General features: G+C 45.7%; 1 protein-coding gene across 1 annotated transcript in view; it reads left to right on the top strand.

The window, feature by feature from the left end:
• ENTPD1 (ectonucleoside triphosphate diphosphohydrolase 1) overlaps positions 1-24,976 on the top strand; it is a 37,096-nt gene extending 12,120 nt beyond the window's left edge. Inside the window, exons 2-10 of the mRNA XM_009908094.2 lie at positions 13,072-13,199; positions 13,582-13,699; positions 15,143-15,293; positions 18,052-18,211; positions 18,855-19,091; positions 19,557-19,817; positions 20,843-20,962; positions 21,149-21,286; positions 21,441-24,976. Coding sequence (XP_009906396.2) covers positions 13,072-13,199; positions 13,582-13,699; positions 15,143-15,293; positions 18,052-18,211; positions 18,855-19,091; positions 19,557-19,817; positions 20,843-20,962; positions 21,149-21,286; positions 21,441-21,647 — 1,520 coding nt within the window. The 3' untranslated portion in view covers positions 21,648-24,976. The remainder of the gene's footprint in view (positions 1-13,071; positions 13,200-13,581; positions 13,700-15,142; positions 15,294-18,051; positions 18,212-18,854; positions 19,092-19,556; positions 19,818-20,842; positions 20,963-21,148; positions 21,287-21,440) is intronic.
• Positions 24,977-27,971: the final 2,995 nt, after the last annotated feature.

Here is a 27,971-nt window from a genome sequence, read left to right as displayed (position 1 = left end):
CAGGAGAATGGCTCTCATAGAGGCTGGCAAATGCATCAGTGGCAGGGAAGCAGCAGACCTGTAGCTGTTTTTCTCATGGGCTGAGGGGCTGTACTTACCTGAACAGGGCCAGCTGGCAGCTCTTTGCTGTGCTATATGTCTGTCTCCTTTGCTGGAGTGGCTGTGTCACAATCTTGTTGCTGCTTCAGATGAGGTAACCTTTGTTTTGTTGGCTTTTGGCAATGGAGTGTTGACTTCTCTGTCCCAGTAAGCATCTTTGGACATACAGACTAGAGCATGGAGCAGAAAGCTGGAGGCAAGTGTTCTAGGAAAGCCTGGGACTTCCCTGCTTGCCCCTCTTGCTGGGAACAGAGAGTGGCTCTCACTCTTATTCCTCTTGGGGAGATGCAGTGAGAAGTCAGAGCTGTAATGTGCACCTGCTGGGTCCAGTTTTGGGTGCACACTTTGCAGATGTGTGAGTGTTGCTTGGTCACCCAGAAATAATGGTGGTTTAATGCCTCCCTTGCATGTAATGCACACAGAAAGGGCAGCTCAGGCACTTGTCAGAAGGACAGGCTGCTGTGACCACCCCTTGTCTTTGTTACTACCACTGTGTGCCCATGCCCATTATTCAGAATATTTCATGTTTGTGTTTTGAAATATTTGAGCCAAGGACTTTGTGGGGAGGTAGGGGGTGGGGAATAATTAATATATACAGGTTGAAGGCCAAACCATGTTTTGATTATAATTTTCCTTTCCTGAGCCTAATTCTCCCTGGGATTCATGGCATGTCCCAGTAATAAGTAATCTGAACTTTGGAGACTAATAACATCCTGCATCAGCCCATTCATCCAGCAAAACTCCTTTGCTGTTTTGTTCCATGTCTGCATGAGGCCCCAGCCCTTGCAAGGTGCTCTCTGACCTTGAAAATTTACTTTTCATTACTTTTGCAGCCTCTAAAAAGTATTTCTTCTTACACTCACACCCTCTGGTGAGGCCTGTGCCCTGCAACAGGCTTTGGTCACATATTCTTCCCATTGGCTGTCCTGAAAAATACCACAGGGTAATTTGTTTCCTGCTGTTTGAAATGGAAATTGTAGCAGCATGTGGAACAGACTGTGAAATTCGTGCCAAATATCATGAGCTGAATTTTTCTAATGGTTAGTGGGAATCCTAGGTATTAAAACTGACCTCTGAAAAATCAGCATATTTTTCCACAAAGCTGAGGCAGTGGATGCACTCCCCAGCAGAAGACTGAGGCTGTCCCAGCTGTTTTCTGTCCTGTGCTGTGCAGTGAGGAATGGAGACACCAGTGCTGACAGATGGAGGTATGGAGGCAAATCTGGAAGTGTTTAACTAGAGAGATATCTTTTTTACGTGTGCAGGCTTAACCTTGGCTTACTGAAAGGAGGCAGCAGGGCTCTTGCCCTGCCTGGTTAGCAAGAGTCCTTTAGCTTCATTTGCTAGAATGAGCTGGAAAGGTGCCTAGTTTTCTCTGCTGCAAATGAGCCTACGCATGTTAAGGGGGATAAAACTCATTGGGTATCCTGCAGGCCTGAGATAGGCTCCTTTAAAAGAGCAAACAGCTGTTCTGGAAATCATGCTTGCAAGGAGTGCCACAGTCCAGGCATGGGCAATATCCCATTCACAGATGAGCACTGGAGTGTTCTCCAGCATACCTACTTGCATGAGAGGCTGCTGGGGACTGGGTGTCACCTATCCCTCTACATTCACGCCTTCATCATCCAGGGGCTTTGCCAGTGGTTCTGCTGATGCTGCACCAGCCTGGAACAGCTTTTGTGCTTCTGCATCTAGTCTCCAATGGTTTCTGGTCCTGGGTGGGAAGTTCCCAGGAGAAAAGCTTGTTACTTTGCTGTGCAGAAATACTCGGGAAGCTCAGATTCTTGCTGTCTGCAGCATCATGGACAGCTGCTCTGTGTGCTCACATGTGGTACTTTGGGCAGCTGCATTGTTTTTGGAAGATGGGGAAGTGAGCCCTTGAAAGTGGTAATGTTGCTCAACACAGAAGGGGATCTCAGGAATGTGTGATCCAGAGAAAAACATCCTTGAGATGCAGTGAGGGGCTTAGCAGCCTCAACCTCTTCAAAGCAGGAGAGGTCATCAGTGGAGAGAGTATACAGAAAAACTGGTGACTACCAGGAGGGCATAGTTTGACATGAATATAAGTGCCAGGTGTAGAACATGCTGTGGGTGGCAAAGGGTTTGAATGTGTTTTGAGTCACTCTGCCTGCCAGAATCTCCCGTTGGGGATAGCAGCATGTACAGTGCTCAGGACTTGGTGTTTCTGGCAAGTTTCTGAACTTGCTAACCCAGCACGAGTCTTGAAGAGGGGAAATGGTTGTTCTGGAGGCTATTTCCTCTCTTTTGCTGTGACAAATTCCACATGCCCCTGGTGCAGGTGGCTGATGGGGCAGAGGGGATGGGTGGGCTGTACTGCTTGGTGGTGTGACTCACACATCACTGATCGTAGAATCATAAAATCAATAAGATTGGAAAAGGCCTCACAGATCGTCAAGTCCAACCTGTCACCCAAGACCTCATGACTACTAAACCATGGCACCAAGTGCCACGTCCAATCCCCTCTTGAACACCTCCAGAGACAGTGATTCCACCACCTCCCTGGGCAGCCCATTCCAATGGCTAACAACTCTCTCTGTGAAGAACTTTCTCCTCACTTCAAGCCTAAACTTCCCCTGGTGCAGCCTGAGACTGTGTCCTCTGGTTCTGGTGCTGGTTGCCTGGGAGAAGAGACCAACCCGCACCTGGCTACAATCTCCCTTCAGGTAGTTGTAGAGAGCAATAAGGTCTCCTCTGAGCCTCCTCTACTCCAGGCTAAACAATCCCAGCTCCCTCCTCATAGGGCTTGTGCTCCAGGCCTCTCACCACTTTCTACTAAAGTAGTGGCCCTGCTGCCTTTAAGAGCAACAACAGTAATTAAGTAGTTATACACAATGGCTGCCTGGAGCCGACCTGGAAACAAGCAATCAAAGCAGGTGAAGGTTAGTGCCCGTTACCAGACAGGATGTCAGAGAGAGAGAAGGATGTGACTGTCTATATAGGGATGACAAGAGTTGATAGGATGGTTGATTTTAGTGAATGACAGGTTAATCCCTCAAAACCCAGGGTGATCATCTCATAATTTTCAATGCACTGCTTCCAGCACAAGGACAATGCACATTGGCCCCAGTCTCAACAGAGAAAGAAACATTTCTGTGAGAATTATGAATTATTGTACAAGTAATGTGCACTTATTCTGTGTCAACAAATAACATCTAGTGGCTCTTAAAAGAAGTGATTTCCCACATTTAAAACAACTTCAGCTGAATCAGTGGAGCATTTAAACCAGCCAAATGGGAGTGCTAATCGGAAGCAGCCTATTCACTTCTTATTCTATTCTCCAAAAGCTTTAATCTGACAGTTGAATGTTATGCTAATTTGAAAAAATAATAGAATCTCTACAAGATGCATATTTGGGGGGGGGGAAAGGAAGCTGCAATTAATGTAGATTTAAAGTGGGAAAGTGTAGAAAATGGTCAAAAGAAGCATAAGGGGAGGAAAATTTAAGACCAAAAATTCACAGAATCACCAAGGCTGGAAGAGACCTCAAAGATCATCAAGTCCAACCCATCACCACAGACCTCATGACTAAACCATGGCACCAAGTGCCACGTCCAACCCCCTCTTGAACACCTCCAGGGATGGCGACTCCACCACCTCCCTGGGCAACTCATTCCAATGGCAAACGACTCTTGCAGTGAAGAACTTTCTCCTCACCTCCAGCCTAAACTTCCCCTGGTGCAGCTTGAGACTGTGTCCTCTGGTTCTGGTGCTGGTTGCTTGAGAGAAGAGAAAGAATTTATGGATATTGAGAACAAAAGGAAGCCTAGCAGTGCCAATAGCCCATTAGAACTCAGGATACTAAAACTGTCAATAATAACAAAACTGAAAAGTTATCAGTGCTTTATGGTCCTTCATTTCCCCCAAATAAATAAAAAAAAGGCTTCATATCCTGTGACAGCCTGATATATTCAAGCAATAACTTAGACTCTAAGCTGGGGCCGCAGGGGGAGGGGAAACCATTTTGCACTCACTAGATATTTTCTGATGAAACTTCAAGCTTTATGGGTAGCAGCAATAAATTTTCTCCAGCTAGAATACAGCTTTGATGGGCTAGTAGAAAATTAATGCCAGAACTTGCCTGGTGGGAGACTGATGTTAACTGATAACAGTTGTTTCTTCTGATTTGAAAACCTCTTTGATGTATGAATCGTAACGAAATGAGCGAGTACAAATTGCCTACAGTCTTAGAAACCAGTAAACATCATCTAAATGTGAAAATTAACTGTCTAAAGGTCATTGTCTCCACAGTATCCTGCCACTTGATGGTTGTATTTGAAAGTATTGAGTATCTTCAACTGGCTGCTGTGATGTAAGCCAGAACACTCTCTCCCCTATATAATTCCCAGGCATCAGGAATCTTTGGTGCGGATGGTGTATATTAACAGGGAGAGTGGGTATGAAGCAGGGAGGGAAGGCAGTGTGGGTGCCTTACAGAGCAGCCAAGGAGGGTGAGCAGCACTGCTGGGTGCTCTTGGAAGGTCTCTAACAGAGGAATCCACTTCGTTCACAGGGTGAATGGGGGCTTTGTTGGTAGGGCGATCCAGGTCACAGGGGGTCCCTCCTGGAACCCTCCAGACATCACCCCTCCAGCAGCAAACCCATGCTGCAGGGCCAGTAGTGAGCAGAGCCGCGGGACTGCCTGGAGCACAAAGCTCCTCTGTGGCACTGCCGCCTGTGCGGGTGGCTGCGGAAGGGACCGAAGGGGCCTCTGTGCTGCCTGCTGCTCCTTTGTGTTCGGATTTTGCTGCCGCCGCTCGGCTTTTGCAGCCTCTAGCAGCCGCCAGCTCTCCAGGATTGCCATCAGCTTTTCTTTTTTCCAGGAAAACAGGGCTCCTCCAATGTGTTGTGTGTAGTTGGCCATGTCCCAGTCACCAGTCTAAAAGCAGCAAAAGGATGAGGTGCTTCCACCCCAGCATTCTTGTAGATATGAATGGCATATCCTAGAATCCTAGAATCATTTGGGCTGTAAAAGACTTCTAAGATAATCAAGCCCAACAATTAACACTACCGAGTCCACTGCTAAACCACACTTAAGCACCATGTTTATGCCTTTTAAATACCTCCAGGGATGGTGATTCAACAACTTCCCTGGGGCAACCACTTCCACTGCCTGACAACCCTTTCAGTGAAGAAATATTTCCTAAACCTCCCCTGGTGCAATCTGAGGCTATTTCCTCTTGTCCTGTTACTTGCAAAATGGTAGAACAGACGAACATCCCCCTTACTACAACCTCGCCACAAAATATAGCAGGATGATTGCTGTGGCTGAATTCTCTCTGAATGCAAACTGGAGCTTTGCTGGGGGAAGGAGGGAATGGATTTATTCAAATGCATCTGCATCCCACAAGGAGAGCATGTGCATTGCATCGGTCTTTGCTAAGTGTGGCTTATGAGTGCATTGCCCTGTTTTCACAAACTCCCTGCCTTCCAAACTGAGGAGGCAGAGCTGGGAGCACAGCTACAACAGTGCTGGCAGATAGAGACTTCGTTCGTCTGCAGGCAGCTAACACATCTCCCTCCCTTTATTTTCTAAACTAAACAACCCAGTTCCTTCAATCTTTCCTCAGATATAAAGTCTTTACACTTCTGATCTTCTTGTTCTCTTCTGGAGATTCTTCAAGTGGTCTACATCTTTCCTGAAAGACAATGTCTAAAACTGGACATAAGAGTCTTTACCAGCAATACATAGAAGGAAGGATTACTACAAAACTGCAATAGCTGCAAGAATATTTTCTCTGGAAGTGCTACTTAACTAATGATAGTCTTTGAGCAATGGCTGTTTTCTAAATGTTGTCTTTTCTCTTGTCCTTATTGAAGTGAGTTGGGTGTTTTCCCTGGGCTCTGCCTTATTTATCAAACTTATTTTGAATTCCAACTCTATCTGTCAGTGTGGTTGTGCTCCAAACTTGGTGTTATGACAGATACAGGCATAGTTTTTGCTCCATCTTCCAGCTCACTGACATGTACATGTATGTGTGTGTGTGTGTATGTGTGTGTGTGTGTGCATATGGCACAAACTACTTCAAGCACTCTCTACTGGGCTGCCTAGCCTAGACTCATAGAAGCCTGCTGGGGTTTGAGCCATGCAGGGCTTTGTGATTTCAAAGTATCAAATGTCTCTGAAAGACGGTATCCAAAACAAACATATTACTTTGTTTGGATTAGCAGTTTCACTGACATTTCAAGTGTTTGTACTTCAGTACTTACAAGCATTTAATCTGGAAAAACATAATCCAATAAATCTGCATTTATAATTGTATATAGCACCACAAGATGGGACAGACATCAGGCCAGTGTTAGGGCCGTGATCTTTGCCATAGGAATAATTAACACTTGGAGCAGCTTCTCCCACACTGTTCCATGTAACAGCTGTAAGAAGTGATGTGAAATCCTGATCTGGAGCTTGAATTCTTAAACCACAGCAATTCTCTTACTGTATATGTGCTTGTATGTATATTCTAAGATAAACCTGAGCCTCTCGACAGGCTAAGAAAAGACTTTTCCAATATGTTGGCCTGAAACAGATGGTTTACATTACTTTGCAGCAAAATCTTCCTAGGACAAGAGCATGTTTGAATGAAAGAGGCAGATGAAGAATGACTAAGAAGTCAGATGGGGACAGAGAAAATTTCAGTAAAGGGTTGATAAATGAAGCACTGTGCCTTTTCTTAATGTTTATGGACTTGGATATTTGGTTGCAGTGAATCTGGGAACAGGAATACGTTTTAGGTAGTGTGCCTCAGAACCTGATGCAAGCTCAGCAACCTCACCAAGTGTGCAATTCAGCCGGATAAATTTTGTGACTACCAAAACCCCATTTTCCCTCAGCAGGAGGATATGTGTCCCTTCTATCTACCTTGAAGAACAGCAGCTCTGATGTCTCCCATCCCTTTTACCTGCCATGACTGCCAGTGGAACTTTATAGACATGAATTCTTGCAATTAGTAAATTTGCACAGACTGCATTGCCAGATCCTCTGCCTACTGGCCTCTGTGCTGACCTAGATGTTGTTTGTCTGCAAGATGACAGATGCTCCTTCTGCCCAAGCTATCCACCCTGCACCACAGAGCTGGCTGCAGGCGCTAAATGCATTCAGACTGCTGAAGGATTCAGGCACCCGTCCTCTATGGGCTCCTGTGCTCTTTTGGTTGGCAGTTGGGCAGGCAAGTTGTTCCTTGGTTTAAAAATACAATGGCATCTGACTCATTTCAATCCGTACTGTTCCTGGTTTCTCAGTCTTCAAGCATGCCTGTGTCCCTTTCTGATGGGTCATAATTCAGTGGTGTCCCAGCACTGCACTGTGTTTCTCTGGTATGTTTAGCCTCAGGAGCTCCACAGACTATATTCCTGTTTGCATGAGCATCTAGCAGCTCTCCCCCAAAGGCTGGACATGTACTTAGGAAATCAGTTATTACAGAGACTCCCAACAGACTGTAGCAGCAACGTGGGTGAAAAGCAGGAGAGGTAGCTGCCAGCTGATCGGCAGGATTCATAAGATGCCTTCTTATTCTCTTGTCGTCACTCCAAGCCTCGTGGGCAGCAGGCAATGTGTCTTGGAACTCCCTTTGCTTACAACGTATACCAGGGCTAATTTAATTGAATGTGACCAAATGTGGATTTGCTGGGATTGTGCAGAAGTGCTGGGGTGAATTAGCACTAGCTGTCTATGTAAGCAGTCATGTCTATGGTACTATAGATCCTCACCTCACTTTGTTTAGGCTGGGACTGTATCATCTCCTGGTACATTACTGTGCGAAGCTACTAGTGTACAGTTTGTGCACACTAGTCTGTGCAGCTCAGGTCAGAATGCTTAAGAATAAAAACAGATTATTTTGTATGCAGAGAATGAATACTGGACTGTTCAAGTAGATAGAGAAGGCTGGAAAGACAAAAATCCAGAAAGGATCATTGCTTATAAATTGATTATGAGAATAAATTCCAGGGAGATTAGGAGTTGCAGAAGTTTTGAGACAGAGGTAGAACAAAGAGGGAATAGACTGGGCAATAGTTAGAATAAGACTGAAAATTAGAACATTTCTGACCATGCAGAGGTGTGCTGAGAGCATAAAGGTAATGGTGGGAACTGTCTGTCAGCATGGTACTTGTGCAGTAGAAGAGTGATGGCCTTGCAGTACAGCCTCTTGAGATCCTTTCTTAACAGCCTGAGTATCCAAAGGAAAGAACAAGCATCAACTTTAACTGGTGTGCTAAGCCAGAATTTACAACAGCATTTGTTTGTATTAGACATGATGAGTCACAGTGAGGTTATCTGAACGGAGCACAGCATCTCTCCTTTTCTGACAATCCTAATTTTAGCCTTTAAACCAGCCTTAGCCTCTCTTTACTGCAGACAGTTGCCTAATTCCTTTTAATATTTGTTGCAAAGTCTTGTTCGGTGAGAAGGGAGTTGGATGGTGGGCAGCCCTGGTTGTGAGTGACATCTCCTGGTGTGCAGAGCTGCCAGCAGCTTGGCATGATGTCAGCTGGAGGAGCAATTGTCCCATTTGTCTTGAGGCTCTGGAAGACACTGGGGACAATCCTGCTTCCTTGCCTTCACACAGAGCTGCCTCCCACAGTAGTGTAGTGCTTCCTGGTTTATTCACCAAGAGCGACAGGGTTTCTGCAGAAAAACTGCTGTTAGCTGGAGTAGCTGCCAATGTCATTCTCAGTTTATAGCTAGCTCAGAGACAGAATGGATGTTAGATCTGTTTGTGTTCTGGGACCTGCACTAGTCACTGGATGGAACCAGTTGAAGCCCCTTCAAAAAACCAAAGAGACCTAAATTAGAAACAGAGATGTGCTTCACCATCTGGAGAATACTTAATGCCTGTGCAGCCAAGCAGGACTCCATCACCAGGTGGCTCTGAGCTTTGTGATGTGGAAGAAGAAAAGCAGTGTAATTTATATGCCAACTTTTGGCCTTATCAGATGTTTTTATCACCACTTACAGTGGGGAGTATGGGAGAAAGAGCAGAGATTTGTCTCTGTTTGGGTCCTGGCTGGGCAAGGAGACAGAAAATCACGTGCACTTAATCTTTAGCTGATGAAAACTGCTAGTGAAAAAAGGGTCTTGGAGCTTGGCAATCAGAGGTGCTAGAGGGTCAAGCACTGCCACACTTAGTGGATACTGAGGAGTGTTTGCATGACATTCAGCAATGTGAAAATGGGTGCAAAGGAGCTGGAGTAGTCTAAGAAATAAGTTAATTCTTTAGCCACTGCAGAGTCTGCAGTTATGGCTAAAGCTGATGGAGGTAACCAAGCGGGAAGAAAAGGGAACTCCTTCAAATACATTTAGGGACACATGGCAGGTGAGTTTTATTTTAATTTCATTGAATTCTGTATCTGGATTGTTAATGCTGTCATTTGTTGGGCTTTTTGTGGGGCTTTTTTTAATAATCAAGTACTCAGGTCTGCACACTTAGAGTACTATTTGGAAGGTTATTGCTTTGCTAGGCTACCTTCTGGATTATGCTTATCACTTTGTGCCTGTTCTTAAATCGTATAATCATTAAGGTTGGAAAAGACCCCCATGATCGAATCCAACTATTAACAGTGTCAAGCCCACCACTAAATGAAACAGTTCCATAAAATGCTGCTTGGTAGCATTACAGTGGATGCACACACATGGATGTTCTGGTATAGGATACAGCAATGAAATTGCTTATCTGCAACCTGCAGAGTCCTGAAAAGTGCTTGTGATACTGAGCTAAAATGGATCCAAAAATTCATGTTCAGGAATAGTCATAGAATAAGGAAATACTCATGAATCATTTTGGTTCAAAAGGACCTCTAAGTTCATTGAGACCAACTGTCAACCTAACACCACCATGACCTTTAAAGCCACATCTCTAAGTGTTTTTTGAACACCTGCAGGGATGGTGACTCCACCACCTCCCTGGGCAGCCTGTTCCAATGCATAATGTGCCTTGGGAAAAAAAAAGTGACTAATCTCAGGCTGCAGGTGGGATGAAGGCAATTACAATCATGCCTCTACCTACAGACAAGGCATTTCTACAGCTGTTTTATTTCTCATTACAGTGAGAAAACTGTTCCTGTTTTGCTGCTAATGCTGCTGCTTTGAGCATGGCTGCTGAAAAGTTACTGCAGACAGAAAATACCCGTCACAACAGGAAGTTTGAATATCTTAGAACTGATGCAAAGTCACCCATCATTTGTTCCTGTGACAGTAAACACCCAGTGAAGCTGTTAGTGGCTGCCACGAGGCAAGATCTTATAGATTGGCAATAACTATATGAATGTCAGCAGCAGTTTCAGTTTTCAAGCTTCACATCTATACCAGGCTGTTAATTTTACATTAATGCATCTGGCTTTACTCATTTTTCTAGTTTTACAATATTTTTTGTTCAGTGTATATGCTCAATACTATAACCTAGGCCAACTACTCTCTCCAATAAGAAGAAAAGTCTCCCAGCTATTGTGCTCTGCTGTTTCTAATCACTTTCAGCCATGAGTTCGGGGGGGGGGTTGAATAAAGCTGTATACAATGCATTTGTACTTCCTACTGTCTGGTATGTGCACTAGACTATTTTTTTAAGCTGCATTCTTGGAGATATTGGCAAGCATGCTTGCTCTAGCAAGCACTCATAAAATGTGAGCATAACAAGCTTCCAAATTTCAGTTAGCCTCAGCAGATTTACAAATGAGCACAATGAGTGTGAAGTTCCAGGTCAGCATTAGGTTTCCAATGGACCTGCCTGCCAGATCTTCAAAACAAGTTCTCTTGGCACTGTTTAGGTTCCATTTTCTCTAGGTAGGTGGGAAGGGATTATTTGTCTACAGCTACAAATTTCCAGAGAGGTGTTGCTTCTTTTCACTTAGGCTAGCTTCTGGAAATAACTCTAGGTTTTGGGGGTCATTTTTAAGGTTGGCTAACACTTTGTACAGTTCTGGTGCTTGGGACCACCTTCCATGTTAAACCAGAATGATTGGAAGATGACCCTGCTCAGAACTTGAATGCTTTTCATATTTGCTTTTGTGTCCTTGGGTATCAGATGGATTTTGAGCATTGACTCACTATCACCTAAGGGCTGCAGAATGACCTATGGAACTCCAGTTCTGTGATGTCAGTGAAGGGCAGGTTCAGTCAGCTTACTTTCTTGTAGCATGAAGATAGTCAGTGTGGTTGCATGCATGAGGTATTGTCACCCTGGATGACCTGTAATGTATTTCTAAACCTCTCCAAGAATATTTTTCTATAATGAGAAGAGAAATTACTACCCATGTGAGCAGTAAGATAATCAATGGAGCATCAGTGTGGGTAGAAACTGGTTTGGGGTTGTAGAAGGAGCGAGTATGTCCCCTAGAGTGCCAAAGCTATTTACTGGTTATAAATTGAATTTATACCTAGATTACAAATCTGGAAAATACTTTTGCTGATACCCTTTCCAGAGCTACATGTTGTAAGATGATATTTTATTAAGCAATACCAGAATTGGCTTGTGAAATGAGATTCTACCATGGGATATACATAGAAGAGTCCAATGCAGGAAAATATGAAAAACAGCATCATACTAGCCACTAACCCATTCAGGTATTTATGTATTCAGTATAACCATGACAGGTTTTAATTATTTCCATCAGTCATAAATGTTTGGTTGGGGTTTTTTTTACAGCATTCTAATGTATCTGTGTATTTTAAGCCACAAAAAAAACTTAATATTTAGATAGAAAATACCAAACATATCAGCTAAGGAATCAGAGTGGTATATGGTTTGGAAAGTGTGTGCTTTTTAACCATATTATGCTATTTCTGCAAATACAGGCTGTTCATAATTTGCTGATCTCCTGAGAAGTGGCATCAAAACATTTCCATGGGTTTCTTAACTACCCTGTGGAGTGCATATCACAGTTTCTATGTAGCGTTGCCAAGGGTGCAGGACGGCACTGTCTGAGCTGACTATTATGTACCGAGATGTTAGCCATAGCCTTACACTTCCTAAATGCATGACCAGCAATGAGGACGTTGTTATAAACACTGTAAAAAACCAAAGCACAAAGCAATACTGTGACAAAATGTCCTGGGATTAAAGCTTTGGGTTCCACAAGATTAAGCAGTTGATATATTGGCAGTCTGCTCTTTCAGCTTCCCAGGTGTTATTAAACCAAATGCAGAGCTACAGGGCTTTAAACTAGATTTGAAGGGGGAAGGGGCTGAAACCGGTCCCCCGAGACAGGAGTCTGAGGGTGGTAAACTGGAGTCAGGAGTGAAACCAGCAGCCCAGCTGCAGTGCATGTGCACTAATGCATGCAGTATGGGTAACAAACAAGAGGAGCTGGAAGCCTTGTTATGATGTAGTTGCCATCACAGAAATGTGGTGGGATGACTCACATGTCTGGAGCACCATAATTGATGGCTACAGGCTCTTCAGGAGAGACAGGTGAGGGAGAAGGGGTGGAGGGGTGGCCCTGTACGTCAGGGAGGCTCTATATGCCATGAAGCTAGAGATTAAGAATTATCAAGTTCTGTGCCTGTGGGTAAGAATTAGAGGGAAGGTTAATTCTATTCTATCCTATCCTATCCTATCCTATCCTATCCTATCCTATCCTATCCTATTCTATTCTATTCTATTCTATTCTATTCTATTCTATTCTATTCTACAGAAGATGGTGCTTGCCCCATACAGATTCTTTTGCTATGTGGTTGCTCAGTCACCTGCAGGTATCTTAAGGACAGGCAAACCATCCTCCTTTGTCAGCACCTAGCACAGGATAGCCCATGGAGATGTGACACATACCATGAGAGAAGATCTGCAGGATAACAAGGCTGAGCTCTGCCTCTAAGAAGTCTCGTATGAGGACATGGAAAAGGAGATGGGAGCAGGGATGAAGTGATGCTTCACAGGAACTGCAGAAACAGACCTGAAGGTCTTTGGGGTGTGAGGTAAGATAGGCTACTGGGATACTTACATCCTTTTTCTGCTTTGTTCACAGATAGCAAACCAAAGATGTCCTGGACAAGAAAGATTCTACTCATCCTGGGATTCCTCTCCACTTTGGCTGTAATTGCTTTAATTGCTGTAGCAGTGACCCAAAACAAGCCCCTTCCGAAGAACATTAAGGTATTTCCAGCTGGAACACTTATAGGAAAACAAGTCAAGCTGGGAGAGTTAGGACTATTCTGCCCTTGCTGGGCCTGGCTAACCACTCTTTCTGGCTGCGTGCATCCCAAAATCTCATTTTACATCTTCATGGTAAAAACAGTTATGGCTTCACAGGGGGTCATCTCCTAAGTAATCAGTCCCCGTTGTGCTGCTTCTTTGCTCTTGTATCCTTTGATGCAAACTTTGCACTGAAGCACTACCGAGAAAAGTAATCACACAGCATGTTCCCACATCTTCCAGATAGGCTGTTCATTTCTAGTTCCCCCCACATACAGAGGCTGGCACACACTGTGTCTGGTTTGGTGCCTCAGGTGCAATGATGGCTCTGTTTTGCCCACAGTATGGGATTGTGCTGGATGCAGGCTCGTCCCACACTAACCTCTATGTGTACGAGTGGCCAGCAGAGAAGGAGAACGACACTGGGGTGGTGCAGCAGGTGGAGGTGTGTAAAGTTGAAGGTAAGAGGAAAAAATTAAGCTGTACAAGGGGCATGGCATGAAGAAGAGATAATGCAACCCAAGGGTTGGGGAGGATAAACCTGGAGGAAGAGGCCAATAGTGAAAACAGTGTCACATCATCTGTGAGCTAATGCATACCCATCTGCTCCCCACGAGGGCTATATACGTCTGACATTCCTGGGAAGAAAGCTGGATCAGTTTTTCCCTTTGGCTTTAGGATGCTTGGAAGCAAGTGCTTTTTGGAAATAACTATACCAAATAATGTACTTAAAACACCTGCATACTCCCTTGCTGAAGTGCCAATGAATGCCAGGCAGTGAGAGGTGAAGAGCATGGTTTACTTGGCAGGGTTGCAGGCCAGCATTGCTCATCTTACACATATCATTATGTGCCATTATTTATTGTTTGCTCTATTTAATTGCTATGTAGATACTGTATGATTAGGAAGGCATAAATGAAGCCAAGGATGCACACAGAATAATAGAATCACAGAATCGCAGAATCATAGAATGGTCCAGGCTGGAAGGGACCTCCAAAGGTCATCTAGTCTGACCTCCCTGCAGTCAGCAGGGACATCTTCAACTAGATCAGGCTGCCCAGGGCCTCGTTGAGCCTCACCTTGAATATCTCCAGGGAAGGAGCTTCAACCACCTCCCTGGGCAACCTATACCAGTGTTCCACCACCCTCATAGTGAAGAACTTCTTCCCGACAAGGAATAGAGTAAACCATTGTGGATCCCTGCACTCTGGGGGAGGAGAGGTGTAGACAGAGCCTGGCTGGGGTCTTTTCAGGCCTGTCTACAGCACAGGAGAGAACCACACATTATCAAACTGCTGTGATAGCTGCTCAGTGATGCAGCATACCTCACTACAAGCAGCACACTGAGCACACTGCAACCTGGGGCAAACACGGAGCAGGCTTTACAGCTGCCCATGCAGGCACTGCTCCTAGGGCAGCCCATTCACCAGGAGACACATGGAAAAGAGAGACAATGAATTTTTTTTTCGAGCTATCATGAAAGAGCATAGCTGCAAAACACTCATTGCTGTAGTGTGAGCAAACAATACACAAACAGATGACAGCATCTTCCCCCAGAGGATCCAGCACAGTGAAGGATCAGGCATTTTCAGGCACAGATCCAGGGTACACCCAGGCAGAAGCAGAGATGAGCCTGCAGATGTCCAGGACACGCTAAGCAAATGATCTGTATCACTGCAGCCCTCACTGGTAGTTCAGCATGCGGCACGCAGAGCGGATGGCAGATGCTGGGACCTGTGTCCCTGCATGCATCATGGTTAGTTGGTGCTGTAGAAGTTCTAAAACTCCTCAGAAATGGGGTGGTTGAATCTGATGTTGCTGTGTGCAGTAATGATACAGTTTAATGATCATACTGTGAGGTTACGCTTGGGGTTTGAGCAATGAAGTGTCCTTATTTCTTGCAGGCCCTGGGATCTCAGGTTACTCCCATGCCACAGAGAAGGCAGGTCCCTCTCTGGCACAGTGCCTACGACAAGCAGAAGAGGTGATTCCCTCGAAGCAGCACCAAGAGACACCTGTCTACCTCGGAGCAACTGCTGGCATGCGGCTTCTCAGGTACTGCAGGGCTTGTCCCCTCCCCCTGCAGTACTGTGCCTGAGACCACCATGGATGGTCAGCAGGGGCCTCTTGGGCAAAGTCCTTGTAAATGCTGCCAACTCACACTTTGTCCAGATACCTTCTTCTGCTACTGGCCTCTCTGAGCCTCAAGTCTCCCTGGGCTCTTCTCCTGCTTGCCCATCAGGTCCATTTCTACTCACTCCAACCTTCCATCATTCCCAGCACACACATGCAGCACAGAGACACCGGGGTAGTAGTGCCAAAGCTGATGCTCAGGCATTCCTCAGACATCCCTCAAATCAAAGGGATTCTCAGACATCCCCCCTCCCCCCCCACCCCCCAGTCTTGTATTAGACCTGACATGGGATTTTTGAGCCCAACCATACTGTGACTCCCCACATACTTGGACTCAGCCTAAGACCATCAGAGCTAAAGTAATTTTATGATTATATCCTACTTTAACTCTGTTTTGTGCCTGACTGGGACAGGGAGCTGATCTCATGTATGTATTGCCTGGGAAACCTCCCTGGGGATACCAGAGGGCTTGGATTTCTTCTGTAATGGTGATGGCAAATAATGAGAGGCACCAGAGCACATGCTCCAGGAAAACACAGGATCTCTGGTCTCTGCTCCAGGTACCACGGTCAGCTGCAGGTGGCAGCTGTGCTGTTAAGGTGTGACAGAGAGGGCCATGGCCAGTTAGAGCTGGATGTACCCCTGACTATTCCATTACAATTAATGGTAAGTGGTTATTGATGGCTACAGACAGGCAAGGAAAGAGGGGTGGAGGCACTACCCTCTATGTTGGGAAATGGATAGAGTGTGAAGAAGTATCCTTGAAGAACTGCCATGAACAGGCCAAAAGCTTATGGATAAGAATTAAAGACAGAAAAGGGAACCTTGTGGTCAGTGTTTACTACCGACCATCTGATCAAGGGGAGCCTTCCTACTCCAGCTAGAGGAGGCCTGATGCTTGCAGGTTCTTGTCCTGCTGGGGGACATCAACTACCCCAACATCTGCTAGAAAAATAGCGTGGCAAGCTGTAGGCAACCAAGGAGACTCCTGCAGTGCCTCAAGGAGAACTTCCTGAGCCAGATATTAGACAGTTCTACCTAAAGGAATGCAATACTGGACCTGATTGTCACAAATGTAAATGAGAATGGAGAGCTGGTGTCAACAGACAAGGAGAAAGTTGAGGTACTCAACTTTTTGCCTCAGTCTTCACTGGAAATATTGTTCCCTCTTCCTCCTGAGTTGATGGACCACTAGATGCAGACCACTGCAAGGGAAGATCAAGTTCAGGACCACCTCAGGAACCTCAACTTACATAAATCTAAGGGACCTGATGAGATGCATCCCAGAGTTCTGAATGTATGGGATCATGTAGTTGCAAAGCCACTCTCCATGATATTTGAAAAGTCCTGGCAGTCAGGTGAAGTCCCTGGAGACTGGAAGAAGGGAAACATTGCACCCTGTCAGCCTCACCTCTGTGCCTGGGAGGATCACGGAACAAATCCTCCTGGAAGCTATAACGGAACACATGGAGGACAGGGAGGTGAATTGAGACAGCCAGCATGCCTTCACCAAGTCCTGCCCAACCAGCCTAATGACTTTCTGTGATGGTATAACTTTGTCAGTGAACAAAGGAAGACCAACAGATGTCATATGTGTGGACTTTTGTAAAGCTTTTGACACAGTGCCACACAACATCCTTCTCTCTAATCTGGAGAAATATGTATTTGATAGGTGGACTGTCCAGTGGATGAGGAATTGAACAGTGATCACACACAAAGGGTAGTGGTCAATGGCTCAATGTCCAAATGGAGACAGATGACAGGTGATGTCCCTCAAGGCTGGAGAGGTGAGCTGAGGAGAATCACATGAGGTTCAGTAAGGCAAAGTGCAAGGTCCTGCACCTAGATCTCTATGTCAATCCAGGCTGGGTGATAGTGAAATTGAGAGCAGCCCTGAAGAAAAGGACTTGAGGGAACTGGTGGATGAGCAGCTGGACATGAGCAAACATTGTACACTTGCAGCCCAAAAGGCAAATCTCATCCTGGGCTGCATCAAAAGAAGTGTGGCCAGCAGGTTGAGAGAGGTTTCTGCCACTGTACTCTGCTGAGACCCCACCTGGAGTAGTGTGTCCAGCGCTGAGGCCCCCAACACAAGAGAAACATGGACCTGCTGGAGCAGATCCAGAGGAAAGCCACAAAGGTGATCAGAGGTCTGGAGCACCACTGCTATGAAGACGTCTCCTAAGAATTGGGGTTGTTCACCTGAAGAGGAGAAGGCTCTAGGGTGACTTTATAGCTACATTTTGATATCTGAAAGGGACCTACAGGAAGGCTGGGGAAGGACTGTTCAGAAGGGCTTGTAGCAAAAGGACAAGAGGCAGTGGTTTTAAAATTGGAGCAAGGCAGATTTAGGTTGGACATAAGGATGAAATTTTTTACAGTGAGAGGGGTAAAATACAGAAACAGGTTGCCCAGGGATGTGTTTGAGGCCCCATCCCTGGAGACATTCAAGATCAGACTCAACATGGGCTTGGGCAGCCTGATCTAGCTGGAGGTGTCCCTGCTCACTGCAGGGAACTGGGCAAGATGACCTCTGAGGGTCCCTTTCTGCCCAGCACAATCTGTGAATCTATGAATTAATGTTTGGTGGAGACTTGTGGCCTGCCAACTTAGAATAAAGCATATAGGCTGCAGAGAGCTGTCAGCCAGAGTCACTTCATCCTTTCTTCCATTCATCCAGCTTGGAGAACAAAAGTGCAGCTGACAAAGTCTTGTCCTCAGTAGAGAAGACGCTACGCTCAGCTCCCTTCAGCTTCCAGGGTGCCAGAATCATCAGTGGCCAGGAAGAAGGAGCCTATGGATGGATCACCATTAACTATCTGCTGGGTAATTTCAAGCAGGTATTGTATCAAAGGCCAGTCCATATTTCAATCACCAGCTTGCAGCGCTTTGAAAATTGTGCCTTGCAGGAGGGTGTCACAGGCTCTGTCTTCCCTTGTAAGCCATTTACCAGAGGTCAGGAGGCTGCACATCTTGCCTCAGCAGCTACTGTTGAGTACATCCTGATACCACTGTGTATCAGAATGTACCTCTATACTCAGACTTAAAGCACTTAAATGAAACTTTGCTTGACCTAAAAGATTTCTGTGCCTGCAAAGTTCAACAATGACTCTTTACTGTTGAGCTTATAAATCATTTGGGAGCTGAAACAGTAAATTGTGCAGGCTTTATATCATCGTAATTGTATTAGACATCACATTCCTAGTCCTGCAAACTCTCAGACATTATCCATCTTCTACTTTTCCAAGCCTGCCTCATTCTGGTGGCTTGTTCCCGTTTCCATATTGTGCCCTTCTCTAGGTATTCCTGCCTTTTCCGTGTTCTGTGCTTCTGCTTCTCTCCTCATAGGTCCTTCTCATTTTTGTTCCCAAATAAACCTTCTCCACACCTGATATATCTGGTTTACTCCTTTTTTTCATTTTCTTTTGGGTTTTTTTTTGTCTTTTGTGTTGTTTTGTTGTGGTTTTTTTCTTCTTCAAAAAGTCTGGCTGGACAAAGTTTCTGCTTTCTCTGAAATCCATAAGTGAGACTTCAGGAGCACTAGATCTTGGAGGAGCCTCAACACAAATTACCTTTGTACCAAATGAACTCTCTTATGAGTCCCCAGAGAACCTGCTCTACTTCCGTCTCTATGGCAAGGATTACCAAGTATACACACACAGCTTTCTCTGCTATGGGAAGGATCAAGCTCTGCAACAGAAACTGGCCAGGGACCTACAGGCAAGTAGAGATCCTGGACTCTTCCGCCTTTGACGTGCTGGCGTTGTGAAAGTTTATGTGTCCCAGATAAATGCCTCATCCTTTAGTCTGGATTTGGGAAATGTCATTAGCTTCCATAAAGACTGGGCACATGGCCAAAGAGATGACAGTCAGCACGTTCAAAAGTGCTACCAATTTGAGGTACTTTGATTCTCAGACATGGGATAGCAGGTGTACTGTGCTGAACTAGAGTGCTCAGGGGAGGTGATGTTTCACCATCCCTGACAATCCCAAACCAACAGCAGCTCCACAAAATGCAGATGAAAGTAATCTGCCCAGGATCCTACAGAGAGCCTGTGGCAGTGCAGACATCTCCCAAATCACAACCAGTGGTGTGATGTACTGTGACAAGTGCCCTTTGGCTACCCCTCCTTGTGGCTACCATTCCTTGTGAATTGTAACATCTTGGGTTGAATTTACTTGCAGACCATGGAGAACAGCACCCTCTTTGATCCATGCTTTCATGAAGGCTATCAGAGGACTATAAATCTAAGTGACCTCTTCAAGAACCCTTGTACATCAGACAAGAAAAAGCAATTCCCTTTCAACCAGCTGTTCATACAGGGAGAGGGTGATTATCAAAAGTGCCGGGGAAACATCCAGAAACTCTTTAACAAAACCAATTGTCCTCACTCCAGTTGCTCCTTCAATGGGATATACCTACCTCCATTACAAGGGGATTTTGGGGTAAGTCTTCACATTCTTCAACTCTCTGTAACCCAGAATATCACAACAGTAGTAACTCAAGAGAGATACTAGAGTGCATTCTCCATTGCTGGGTCAGGAAATCATTTACAAGAAGACTTTTTGACCTCACATCTAAAAAAGCAGTGCTGTGCTTGCTGCGAAGACAGCGCTTGGAATAGTGACTGGCCTACCAGTACTGCACTGTTCCCATTCCAGCCCAGCTTCTGTAGACATCTCTTTGGGGTGCTCCATTTACTGATTCATTTTTCAAGGAATCCTTCCTGGAGGCCAGCACCAGAGGCAGGAGAGCCTGCTGCGGGCCATGCATGACACACAGCTCCCGCAATCCTTGCCTCCTAAGGTCAGTAGTTATGCCAGAAGTGTGTGAGCACCACTGAAACCAGCTCACTTGTCCCCTTCCCATATGTGATGAGGAAACAGTGTATATTCTTAAGACACATCATGTGTGACAGCACAGGGAACATCAGACCTAGAGCTGCAAGATTTCAGTGGCTGTGAGGTTTTCTGTGGGAACTGTTAACACTCCCTTGCCCTATTCATAAACTGTCCTCAACCTATCAGCCGTTGGCCATGGTCAGAGATGGGTTTTCAGAGATGGGTTATATGCTGGGGCTGTGTACAGTCCTCTCAAGCCATCACCTCTGTTGTTTGTGGTGATATTGGCTGCACACTCATCTCAATTCAGTTGCTAAAATGGTATCAAGCAGCATTCACCATGTGCCACTGGCACCACTGCACAGAGCGGAGAGATTTACCAAAGTTCTTCAGGATACTGTGGTCAGTGAAATTCCTACCTCCACCTTCCTTTTGGGGTCCTTAGCTCTCATCAGCTCTGAGGGATGTGCATCAAAATTCATTGCTCTTGAAAATACACCTACCTTTGTGTGAGAGATGTTGCTTCTTATATTTCTCTATCTGCAATTAAAACCATTTTCTTTTGTGGGATTTCTTCTGACCTGCTCATTCTGAGGCCTAGACAGGTTAAAATATTCTTTCTCCTTCAGGCTTTTTCTGCTTTCTACTTTGTGATGAATTTTTTGAACCTGACCAGTGAACAAAGCCCCGTTGCCCTGGACAAAGTGGCCAGCACCATTGAGAGCTTCTGTGCTCGGCCTTGGAATGAGGTGAGCAGTGGGTTTAGGCTTCAGGGTGGCAAAAGCTGCTGATATCTTCTTGTAGGATAAACAGTTGGGGTGACTTCCAAAGCAAGATGGGGAAGATCCCCCCCAGCACCTGCAGTGGACTCTCAGGCACAAGGTGGAGCAGCAAGAAGCTGCTTCTAACAGCTTGGTGACTTTCTTTTTCTCTAGGTGAAGACAGTGTATCACCATGTAAAAGAAAAGTACCTGAGCGAGTATTGCTTCTCTGGAGCCTACATCCTCTCTCTCCTGGAAAATGGCTACAAATTCACTGAAAAGAATTGGCAAAGCATCCACTTCCTTGGAAAGGTGTGTTTCATGGCAGGGAGGGCTCTACCCCAGCAGCTAACTGCAACCTTCGCTGCACAGCCAGGCCTGTTTTCCCCAGGGTGCCACTGCCCCGGCAATGCGGCGAGCAGCCCTTGCACCTGCCTGCACTGATTCTGCTGCTCTCCCATTTCAGATTGGTGGCAGCGATGCAGGCTGGACTCTGGGCTACATGCTGAATCTGACCAACATGATCCCTGCAGAGGAGCCTGCTGGGCCCCCTCTTTCCCACGGCAGCTACGTGGGGCTGATGGTGCTGTGCTCCCTCGTGCTGGTGTCTGTGCTCCTGTTCGCCTGGCTTCTCTTCCACAAGCCCAAGTGCCTGCAGAAGGGGATTGTTTAGGAAGAGCCTTGGGAGGAGAGGGGCTGTGTCAGTCTGCCCACTGAAGGCTATGAGACCCCAGCAGAGCAGTCTGTACTGCAGAGCCCCTCTCACCTCTCACTGAAGCTACTGACTGTGTACAACAAGGGCATTCATTTCTTCTGACTCATACTTGCACTGACAGACATTGGGACATCAGGATTGCCGCCTCTCTCTACCAAGGACAATCAAGCAGGTGTCGCCTGTTTGAATAATGGGTCATACCTTCATTCAGTGATACTTTGCTGCTTATTGGTTTTTTGCCTTGTGCACAAGACATGTGCATGAAAAGTGGCAGCAATCTTTGGGAGCCAGTGCTCCTGCAAGGGTAATCTCAGGGTCACACATCTCACAGAGCTTTTGGGAACAATCACAGGGAGATCCTGCTCCTTCTTAGATTAAGCTATTCCTGAGAGCCCTTCCCGCACCAGCACACCTGCACTTGCCTCCCCGTGCCCTGAGCCCTTGCAGTCCTACACCTGGATATGGCCACCTGCACCTGGCTGACCTCCAAAGGCTAAGCAGGTTCCCAAATGCCACTCCAGAAGAAGAAGGGATGAGGATGAAGAAACTGAATGCACTGGTGGCTGTCAGCCCTTAGCTGGGCTCTGGTGGCTGTCTGCTCCATCTGCAGGTGGCAATAAGCCTCTTTCCCATGTCTTCCTGATTGTTGTTGCTGGACCAAAGCTGGCTCACTGTTACACTGAGCCATTCCCAAGTCCCTAGGGTACATCAAGACACAAGTTCCCAGACAGGCTTTGCTGATTTTTGTAGGAACAGCTCATACTGTGTGAGGATCCTTGACCAGTACAGAGTACTTATGCCTACAGGGACTCTGGTGTGATCAGCATACCTACAGATATACACCCACTAAAGTAATCTAGTGTCACTGTGGTGACCATACAGTAGCCTCTGATCTAAGGAAAATGTTTATTAGGTCATGTTCCTTTACAAATAGACAGCTGGCAGCAGTTAACCAACATCAGCATGCACAGATTGAACCACTCTTTCCACCAGCAAAATCAGTGAAAATTTGCCTTGCCTTCCCTCATGGCTTAGGCTTATCCCATGACCATAAGCACTGAGGCTTGTGAGTGCACATACTGCAGCCCATCTTCTCGGACACAACTGGGGCAATGCCACTGATCACTTCCTCCCATTTTCCATTTTTCCATTCCTTGGTCCAAAAAAAACCCCAAACATAATAAAGGAAAGGTAAGTCAGAAATTCATTTTTATAAATAAACTTGGAAACCACTGGTGCCTGTTTACCTCCCATGAAATCTCAGAAATCTCTTCTCCTAATGACCTGTAACTGCTGGAGGCCAAATGGAAGTAGATATTGTAGAGAGAAAGGCATGCAAACAAACACCTTCACCTGTTTCCCCAAGCAAAGCTGTAAAAATTGTGGAGGGGATCAGGATGTGCAACACCAATAAAGCCTTCTTTAGGCAAGCACAGACACAGAGCTCAGGGTCTTTATGCTGTCCCAGGCTACACCTCCACACAGTTCAGGCTGGAAAATATCCCCCAGTTATTTCTACTTCATGCTTTTAAGTAGGATCTGTAACATATTGAAGGACCTAAAGGTAAGGGAAAAATCTATCCTGTCTTGTAGCAAGATCCTTGGGCAGTTCATTGTTCTTCCAAAAATCTACATCTATTTTTTGCTCTGATTCAGCTGGCTTCAGTTTCTGTTGGGTCTTGTTCTGTCTGTTTCAGAAAGGCTGAGTAACTCTCTGCTGTCAAAATCCCTCCCTTTTGGTGCTTGCAAGTCATCATTGTACCCTATTAAATAGCTAGATCTTTGATCTGCAAAGAGCTCCATGCTGACCTCACTTGTAGCTCTCGACTCCACTTCCTTGACAATTTTTACATCCTTCTGAAATTCGGACACCAAAGTTTTCAGGAACAAGTGGTAGTAGAGTCATTAATAGTGTATATAAAAGTAATACCCTCTGGCTTTGATCTATACTCTGTGTTCCTTGTTCATCTCAGGACCAGGTCTGCTCATATATGAAAAGCTTTGGAGACTATTTTGTCCAGTTGGACTACTGCAACTTAGCCTTTATTTTTTTTTCCAGAACAGCTGCTGTCTCACACCGTACATCATTGTCTCTTAACATGAGATGCTTTGCCTTCTACGTGGCTCCACTGAAACATGTAGTACTCAAAAAATATTCCCCCAAGCAAGTGATGGAGATCAACCTGCAAATGACACTCGCCCACACTATCTGACCACTGACCATTTTTTTCCCCGTCTGCAAGTACATTGAGATACTGAAATTCATCTAGAGATGGAGTCTTCCATCTGTTGTTTTCATCAAAGATAGGTAGATGAGAGATTAAGAGGAGGTTTTGGTCATGGCTGGAAGGGATACAGGAGAGGAACACATGATTAGAGCTGCTTCAGCTCCCCAGTCAGCACCACTTCAACACAGTCACCTTCTTTGCATATGGAGTCTTTAGGGCAGTGCAGGTGCCCTGGAGAAGCATCCAACATGACCTAGTGCATCCTTTCTCCCCATGAACAGTGTGGAAACTTGCAAAATCATAATTCCTCTCCTGAGATCTCCTCACGGATCTGGTAGCTGTTTAGTAGTGTCTGTGATGGTGGAACTGGCAGATACATTGGGATGTTTCAGAAATTGATGCAGAAACTTCACGTGGCAGCTGGTGTGGAGAGAAAGCATGTACTAGACTGCTTTTCTGGTCAGTGCCAAGGGTTTAGGCCAAAGGAAAAGGTCAAATACAAAACCTGCAGAAGAGCCTTAGAATGTTTTGGATCTTTATTGCAAGTTCCATAGTATTAATATTGTTAGCTCTTGATTCTGGAGTCAAGTGACCAGCTGGTATCTTTACTTACTCTCTCCTGCCATCCTTCTCTTGGTTTTGGGTTTGGATTTTTGTTATTTTTAAAGCTGCAGATGTAACCTGAGTGCAACCTAAAGGTCTTAAACTAAGTACAAAACACATTATGGTATTTTTAAACCTTATGACCACATCTGTAAGTCAAATATCTCCAGAACTCGAATTTCAAAGGTGGTACCAGATGTGCTACTTAAAAATCACTTGAGCCAGCTGAGGCTCTAGGAACCGGCTGACTGAAGGAATCCAAACAGAGTAAGACCCTTGCATATCATTGGCTGTACTCAAATCTTCCCAGAAAAGTATATGATTTTTTTTTTTCCCTTCTCCTTTCTCCTGCTATTGCAGGACTTTATCCATGGAGGCTACTCAAAATCCTTGGTTAAAGAGTTTACATTTACATTTCATTTCTTTGCTACTGTGTTGCATCTGACCCGGCTGCATTCAGCTGTGTGTTCCAGAACCACCCAATGCTTACATGAAGAACATCAACAGTAGTGGGCAGAACTTCCAAATATGCCAGTAAAAACACGGTGTCACTTCTCTTGTTAATGCCTCACCAATAATTATCTGTGCCTTATTTCTAATGTGATAGCTTTTGGCTTTCATTTCCAGCCACTGGCTTCTGGACGGTTTTGCTCTCTGGTTTAAAGCATCTTTTAACACCGCACGTCCTTGTCTTGCAAATATTTATACACTGATCAGCTCTGCTGGGCTGCTGAAACTCCAGGCCTTGGGGTCTCCTAGCTTTCCACAGGAAACCCTGAGACACACTGCAAAGTGGGATGACTGTCTCTGGTTTAGGTTCAAATGTCGAGTGGTTCCCTTTGGGGAAGGTTCCTTGCAGGAGGATTTGATAGCTTTGCAGGGTGTGGAAACAGTCTGGTCTCTCTGCAACTGATGACTTCCACACACTCTCATGTTCACCCCAGGGCCAGATCTGAGGCAAAACTATCAGGGAGGCTGAGATCTTTGGGGGTCAGCAGAGAAAGCCTGGATGTCTGCAGATGTCTGCAGCACACTCACCTTTTGCAGAAAACAGTCAGTCCCCACCACAGGCTCTAAGCACCTTTGATGTTTTTCCCCAACATAGCCAGCTCTCCTCTGCATTGGCAACAACTGATTCCTCTGGCCCTACAGCAAAGTATGATGGAGCCTTCACTTGAAAGAAAGCTCTCAGAAGTGGGACCATCACCACCTCTGTGGTGAGAGGCTGATTTGCAGTGTTGGTGCTGGTCAGAGCTCCCCAGCTTCTCCATGAGCAGCTCTCAGCTAGACAAATGCCCCTTCCTCATCTGTCCCAATTTTTCCCATGCTCTGTGTGCCAGGTAGGACATGCAGGCTCTGTGGGGCTGCTGGCTGTGTCACAGGGCTCATCAGCCTGTTAGAAGGGTCTGAGAGGGGACATGCAGAGGACAGCAGTCCCTTGCCACCAGGACAATGCACTTTCTTTTTGTGACTCAGCCCTGATGAAATGGATCTTTGTTCTGTTGCACAAATCTCTGTATCTTTATCACAATAAAGACTTCCAAACCGATGCCAGAAAAGTTTCTATGCTGTTTTCCGTATGATGAGAACTTGCCAACAGTGGAATGGAGCTTCTGGCACTAAACACGGAAAAGTCCCAAGCTAGGATTTCCTCTCTTGCCAGTTCCCTGCTGTTATTCTGTGTTGGATGTGAAGTTCCCAGTGGATAGGAAGCATTCCCTCCTGGCAAGAAAAGGTACTGTGGTCCTTCCCAGGCTTTGGGCACCTCACAGGGATGGCCTCCCTCCTGGGAAAGCTGCTAGTGCCCAAGCTACATCTTTCCTTGCTTTAGCTTCACCCTGACCTCACCAAAGCGGCTTGTTCTCCCTCACCACATGCCAGATGGCCGCAGTCCTCTGTCCTTGTTTTCCCTCTTCCTCCTCCAGGAAGCACCACTGGCATATGCTGGCACTGCAATGCCCTCAAAACAGGTGAAGGCCAGGGGACTTGTGCCCCTCATTTACAAGGCCACTTGTCTCTCTATGCAGCTACTGCTGTAGTTCCATCAAGATAAGCATGCTTGTCACAGTCCATCATTTTTCTTTCAGCAAACACTTTCCCCATTTTCCTCATTCTTATGTCTCTTAGCTTGAGCTTTCCTCAATTTTTCCAATCTTCCCTTGGTAACAATAAGGCCAGAATTACAACAAACACACCGGATGGAGTCCTGCCATAGCCAGCTCCAGAGGAATTGCCTCCTTGCTACCTGTGACCCTCAGACATGCAGCAACGGGGGGCATGGGAACGCACTCCTATTTCTCTCTCACCACCTTGTCACAGCATGGTGCTGCTTGTATTCTTTCTGCCACTGCCTCGAGGTCTCTTCATCTTTGAACGTCTGGGGGAGGTGGAGTGCCTGATCCTTCCCAGTTGTATTAGCTTCATTTTCCAAATTAAGTCTTTACTTCCTGCACTGTTTCTGAGAGCTGATGTCATATATTGTTTGTTTCTGCTTTCAAGAGTGTTTTTAAACATGTATTCACTTCCTACTGGCTTAAAGTTTCGTTAGTGTGTTGTTTTCCTAGAATGTAGTAAGAACCATGTGAGGTCAGACAGGCAGCATACTGGTGCTTGTTTCCAGATGAGTGATGGGCAAGGATTTAAGTGGACATCTAAGGAAAAGGCATGGTCCTTCTTTTCTAGTGATCAAGGGCATAGGAAATCAAGTGGCTGATTCTGGATCTGCATAAGTAACAGCTGTGAATCCCCCAGTTCTCTATGAATTCATCCTATCCTCTTTTGCACTCATTTAACTTTTAGCTTTGATGAGGTAACTTCATTTGTGCTTTGTTTGCAAAATTATTTGCTTTTGTTTGGTTTAAACCTGCTGCCCAATAACAAGCTGCCTTCAATCCCATGCTACAGATAATGCTGACTAATTCTCCAGACTTACTAGTGCGTGAGTTGCATCCTCTGCCCACCCTACTTTTTGCTCCTGGCTCCTTTTTAGGAGCTAACAGCCTGGCTTTTTTTTTTTTTCTCTCTCTTTTTTTTTTTCACATCAGTATTGCTTGTCTCCATAGGAAAGTGAGAGCAATTCTCCTGTGTCCAGCTGCAGCTGTAACTCTGACACTGCTGTCCCATGCTTCTGAAAACAGCCTAGGAAGGGAAAGGGGTGCAGGGAGACAGACCAAATATGGGGTGTGTGCTATTTTACTATAGCCCTGCCTACTGCACTCTGGCTGCCAAGTAACACTGGCTGGCGCTGCAAACCTGCCCACCTCTTTCACACTGCCTCGATTGCTGGAAGCTAGGAAGAAAGCAGCTCCATGGGAACTTGTCGGATCTGGGAGTGGTGATACAAAGGACATGAGGGCATTTCCCATTGTTGTGTGGGCCACCAGCAACACAAAATACGTGGCATGCTGTAGAGGCAAGAGCTGTCCTACCATATCCATGCCACAGCCTCAGT

The sequence above is a fragment of the Dryobates pubescens genome, chromosome 8 (assembly GCF_014839835.1).
Source record: "Dryobates pubescens isolate bDryPub1 chromosome 8, bDryPub1.pri, whole genome shotgun sequence".
In the NCBI taxonomy this organism is placed as follows: domain Eukaryota; kingdom Metazoa; phylum Chordata; class Aves; order Piciformes; family Picidae; genus Dryobates; species Dryobates pubescens.
This window is presented reverse-complemented; position numbering and strand designations above follow the sequence as displayed.